General features: G+C 30.3%; 1 protein-coding gene across 1 annotated transcript; it reads right to left on the bottom strand.

Annotated features, from left to right (window-relative positions):
* Positions 1 to 1,469: 1,469 nt before the first annotated feature.
* Positions 1,470 to 5,176, bottom strand: LOC136075446 (zinc finger MYM-type protein 1-like). The gene is made up of 2 exons (XM_065788676.1): positions 5,092 to 5,176; positions 1,470 to 5,020 (listed from the first exon to the last, which is right to left on the bottom strand). The coding sequence occupies exon 2, from the start codon at positions 4,088 to 4,090 to the stop codon at positions 2,693 to 2,695; it is 1,398 nt and encodes a 465-aa protein (XP_065644748.1). The 5' UTR covers positions 4,091 to 5,020; positions 5,092 to 5,176; the 3' UTR covers positions 1,470 to 2,692.
* Between the last annotated feature and the right edge of the window lie 832 nt (positions 5,177 to 6,008).

Below are 6,008 nucleotides of genomic sequence, written 5' to 3'. Positions count from 1 at the left end.
AATTAACAGGTAAATCGAATTACAAAGCTAAATTAAATCTTCCATTAGCAATAACCATTAGCAATAAGTGTTTGCATGGACAGACGCAAAATAATAACGAAGCGATCAACAACTTCATTTGGAAAAAATGTTCTAAAGATGTTTATGTTAGCCGAAGTACTCTTGAAATAGCTGTATCATCTGCTGTTTTAGAGTTTAATGATGAAGCAACTGGGCTATATAAAGTTTTTAAAAAACTGCAGATAAAAACCAGTCGATTTATGCACATTATGACAATTTTAAAAAATTCAACTCGAATAGGTTATATGACCAAAAAGACTTCCACAGCAGGTATCAGTAGAAGAAAGGTGCTAAGAGCAATAAAAAAAGGATTCATAGATAAAGAAAATGAAGAAGGAACATCATACTCTGTTGGTGGTTTTTAGAATGATAACTTTTTTTATTTTTTTATTACGAAATCTGTAAAAGCATTTTTCTTGTGTTTCATTTTTTTTATACTCTGCAACACATTAAACACGTTTTCTCAATTTCTAACGAAGATTTTGATTTGAAATTTTCAGGAAATGTTCCTTGATGTGTTGTCTGGGGTTTGTACCTCAACAAAGGTCTAATTTTTATGTTAAGTACAATTTTTTTTTTTTTAGGTACTTAATTTTACTAATTAAAAAAAAAAAATCTTTTATTTTATAATCTTTTGAAATATTTACCCGTTTTACACAAAAGTGGTTGAAACCCTAGTTGATAGTTCTCCTAACTTACCTTGAAAATTTGGAGTCAGTAGCATTTACCAAACTTTTATAACCTTTTTTGAAAATTTTTCAAAATGGCTGCTTAAATGTCTAACTACTCCCTGGTTACTTTTTTTTTCAAAATTTCAAAATAATAATAAAAATATTTAATTGATATAAAATAGAATTTAATTGCAATTGATGCTCCATTACAACAATTTAAGCAACTTTATTTTAAGGGGATCTGCTACCTTAATAATAGCCCAGTACTTTTCAATAACTCTCAATTCTGGGCAGCTTAAAGGATTTTCTGTTTTAGGCACAAATTTCACATAATTCTTTGTATACCATTCCATAGCTAGTTAACAATAATGAATTAAAGCTAAATCAGGCCAGAACACAGGTCTGTTATTGTGTGATTTAATGAGAGGTAAAAGAGCGTTTTTGTAAACATTCTTTAACATATACTTGTCCAGAATGTGTGGACTGAGAAATATAAGGTGCTAATTTTTTGCCACAACTGCAAATAGCTTGCCAAATCAAAGCTTTTTTAGCAAAATTGTCATGTTTTGTGTATTTAAATTTCTTATCTGCTTTTCCTCTAACTTGGCAATATAATAAACAGCACCAAGAATTTGTTAATGATCGTACTTGATAAAAGTTTCATCGTCTTCAATAATACAGAAATTTTTAGAAATAAAATTGTCATACAACTTTCTGCCGCTCTTTTTTTCTTTGCTCTTTTTTTTTCTTGCTCTTTTTTTTTTGAGTTTCAGAACGGTTGGGCATCTTTTGTGCTTTGAAAGACTGAAAACCATGTCTGTTTCTGACTTTTGCAACAAAACTATGAGAAAGTCCAAATATTTTTGCGCGTTTCTTTAGTGAAAGGTTGGGTTATTCCTAAAATTGTTAATTAATTTTCTAACTTTAAAACCTTCCTTTCTTCCACCACCAAATTTGCGTTTGATCGATTTTGTTTGAGAAAAACGTTGAATAACACGACTAACGGTGTATGGATGTATTTGCAACGATTTTGCTATCAAATTGTAGCTACTCTTAGGATTTTGTAAATATTTGTGCATAATTTTTTCTCTTTCGTCTTCTTCTTTTGTCATTTTTAAAACTAATTTCAAGTTAAATCCCAAAACTAACATATTTTTTTGAAACCACAACACGTTGAAAACAAAATACAAAACAATTAAAAAGATTTTAATACAACCACTGAAAAAAAATGACGTGCTTATTCTTTCACATTTATTTCATGTACAGGCTTTAAATCATATTTCTTGTTTCCAACCAGCTTTGCAGAAACAACTGATATTTGTTAGTGAATCGCGAATTGTTTTATAATGTCTCCACTATATTTAAAAAATAAACAATTACCGTTAACTTTGATGCACTTTTGCATATTCATCAACACTTATAATTAAGACTGGTTTGTTATTCATCAACACTTATAATTTGGTATTCATCAACACTTATAATTAGGACTGGTTTGTTAACTTCGTTTTCAGTAATAACTGTTTTTAAATGCAAAAAAATGACTGGTTCTTAGTAGTAATGTTGCTTCTCTTTCTCTTTTCTATAAATACTATAATGGGTGTAATAGGAGCTGATTATAATGGGTGCTGTTCTTACAGTGGCGGAACTTCAAAATTTGGCCCCCCCGCAAAAGAATGTTTTTTAAAAAAAAAAATAAAGCTTCACATATTAAATAGATATTTATTTCATATATCATATTTAAAAACAAAAAATTAAATAAAGATAAAGATAACTTCAAAACGAAACTAAAACTTAACCGAACTTAAATAGTGAAAACTTTCCTCCTTGATTTCATATTGGCAAAATCGGTAATGATGTTTTTCATTTCCATTTTTCCAGCCGCTTTTGCCTCAATAGAAACTATTGCAAGGTCGCTTAAACGTTCTTTACCAATGGTATTTCGTAAATAATTTTTTATTATTTTAAGTTTCGAAAAAGAATGTTGACAATTTTACTATTAAAAGGTCAGCCAATTCACGTATAGATGATATTTTTGATATTTCATCGTGTAGCATTGACTTTACCATAACCATTTGCAGCGGAAATTCAGTTGTTATATCTTCACTATATTTTCTCTGAATGGCTTCTGCACAGCCTATGATCTCACGTTCTTTCATTACCATTAATTTATTTGGATGGATGCAGGAAAATAATTGTACCACTTCTTGGATTCCTTTAAATCTATTGTCGAGTTGGTTGATAACGACGTCCAAAATTTTTATAAAAATATTGATGCGAAAAATTTCCTCACTACTATCAAAACGGTGATCTGTAGATAATTCGTCAAAATGCCTTTTCACAATTTTTCTTCTTTTTTGAAAAAATATTGCAGGAATCTGCCACGTAGTCGCTATTTCTACCGCTTCAAGTTTTGCTGAATCAAACATCTTTCTATATTGTTTTAAATTTTTGCTGGCATTTTCTAGAGAACCTGAAGCTGTTGTAAGATCTAAATTTTTAGTTTGCAGCAATTTTGATGGTATATGTACCTCATTAAGGATTTTAGACAAAAGCACGCATAAAAAAACAAATTCGAAACTGCTCATATTTTTTTGTATTCGTACTGCTTCTTCGCGTTCTTCACGTTTTGTACTTGTTATTGATATCTCGGAAAGAGCTTTCATTATATCAAGAAAGCGAATTTTAACGGCGAAAAGAGAAGTATATCGTCCTGCCCATCGCGTTGGATTTAACCTTTTTAATGTTATTTGTGATTCTCCTGTATACTTGGATAGTAGATCCCACCTGTTTATGCTATTTCCGAAAAATGAATACACATCTTCTAGCATTACAAAAAATGAAGCAACTTCAACACAACATTTAACCGCATCGTTAATAACAAGATTTAAATTATGAGCTGCGCAATGCATGTACATAGCATTGGGTTGATTTTTCTTAAAAAGGGCCTGAACCCCATTGTATATCCCACTCATGACGTTCGCACCATCATAACCTTGACCCCTGCAGTTACTTAATTTTATATGATGTTTTTCTAACAGATTTAAAATTTCTTCATGTAGTCCAGCAGCAGTGTGGTTATATATTTCCGTGAATCCCAAGAAAACTTCTTTAATTTCAATTGATGTGGCTTCATCTTTTTCATTTTTAATAATTTTTACGTATCTAAATACTTGACTGAGCTGATCTCTTTTAGTAATATCTTGTGTTGTATCCATTATGATTGAATAAAAAGGTGAACTATTAATATCAGCAGTAAGAGTGGCTTTTAAATGTGTTGCAAGGCAATATATGACTTCATTTTGAATTTGATGGCTTAAATATTTTATAGATCCATTTGGCATACTCAAAACTTGCTTCATAACATTATTATATTTAGCTAAAAGTTGAACTTGGGTTAAAAAATTACCATTATATTCATTGTCAAATGATTCACGATGACCACGAAAAGCCAAAGAATTTTTACAAAGTGCTAATGTTATATTTACTATCCGCTCTAAGACTTGCACCCAAAAATTTGATTGGTATCGTATTTGTTCTTCTATATTTTTATCAATTGTTTAATTATGTCGCCATTTTTCATAAATGCAACAAGCAAATATATGTTTTTGACTATTTTCGTGAACTTTAATTTTTTTAGAAAGACCACGCCAATCTCTGACACCATGCTCACGCCAGTTATCCTTTGCTTTTCGTTCTTCTGAGAAAAGCCAACAAGGCTCGCAATATACGGCATCAAGTTTTGGGGAATAGCAAAGCCAAAGAGGCGGAAAGTGGTAGTTTTAAAATATTCCTTGGAAAACCTACGGTTTTCTTGCAAGGGGTCGCGTATAAAAGGACCTTTTGGCCGACACGATTCCGATAATACAATTATTTTCTTAATATCTTTTGTTAGTATTTTACCATGAAAATTTGCAATGTCAGTAGAAAATAATTCACTTGATTTTTCTAAATTAATTTGTTCAATGGCGTCATTCGTATCAGAGTTTGAATCTTCCTGGTCTTCATTTCGGTGGTTTCTCGGAGACCTATTCACATCTTCTTCGTTCACATTTTTATTACCAGTAGCAATGTTTTCTTCGATATCATCATGTTCTACTGACTGATTTATACATACCACTTCTGCAGAGTTTTGACTTTCCACTTCCGTTTCCGCTCGCTTTTCGATTGGTTTCAAAAACGTTGTTAGCTTCGGCAATTTAGCTAAAGTAGCTTTTGTTTCTTTTAACTTTCTTCTTTTTGCTGCACCGCTTGTACTACTTAATTTCTTTTCCATTATTATGAGTCAAAATCTAAATTATTACAAATTTATAAATTCAGTACCTGTTGTAAAAATTTTAATTATTACAAATTTATTAATTACCTTTTATTAAATATATCAGTGAAGTAATAAACTCTCGTGCAACAATACTTTATTATTCGTAACACGATTAAATAAATTGGAGACTAGTAATTCAGATAAAATAAGATATGAAAAGTTAACTTAATACAACGGAAGATTTAATATAAAATTGAAAATGAGAACATAAATTTAAAAGTTAATTTGTATATGCAACAAGGATTATAGAATCATTATCCTTGATATGCAACGACATAACAAATAATATTGTTTATATTTTAAAAATATTGAATATGCAACTAAGAACTTATAAATTGAAGAACTTCTTACAGTTTAAAAAAAATTTATACGCAACAAATTATTACTTTTACCAAATTCAGTCTAATTGTCTAATTCATACACAAACACAACATAACGGTATAAAAATTAACTATACAATAACATCTGGAAGTTCGCAGCTGATAATCGTACTTTATTTCTCAATTGCGTATGCAATTTTAAAAAGGTTAAAACTTTTCGTTTAAATGTAAACTACGCATTCCAATACAAAAATAAATTTTTGAACAATATATTTTAATACGATGGATGACATTTTTTTTATCCAAGTTTTATATTTTAGGGCCCACTATACCTGCGAAAAAGAGTTTTATAGTATAAATATTATTGAGAGTATAATTTTTTTATATGAGGGCCCCCTATCGCTGGTAGGCCCCCCCGCAACGCAGGGTCCTGCGTCCAGTAGTTCCGCCACTGTGTTCTTAAGAGCTAGTGTATCATGCGCCACCTTTAAAACTCATTATTGTGTTACTTGTCATTCAATTAAGTCTCATCCTTTTACTGTGACTGTTTCTAAGTATTCCAAAAATTCTTATATGTCTAGTTTTTTTTCCTGGAATATCAGCTCTTTAGAATTTACCCAATCTTCTTGTTTTCGTAATTCA

Source organism: Hydra vulgaris, chromosome 01 (assembly GCF_038396675.1).
Source record: "Hydra vulgaris chromosome 01, alternate assembly HydraT2T_AEP".
Lineage (NCBI taxonomy): Eukaryota > Metazoa > Cnidaria > Hydrozoa > Anthoathecata > Hydridae > Hydra > Hydra vulgaris.
Note: the sequence above shows the minus strand (reverse complement) of the source record. Positions and strands in the feature narration are given on the sequence as shown.

Coding starts and splice junctions, on each gene's coding strand:
- LOC136075446 (XM_065788676.1), bottom strand. CDS start 4,090: ATGAAGCAAGTTTTGAGTATGCCAAATGGATCTATAAAATATTTAAGC.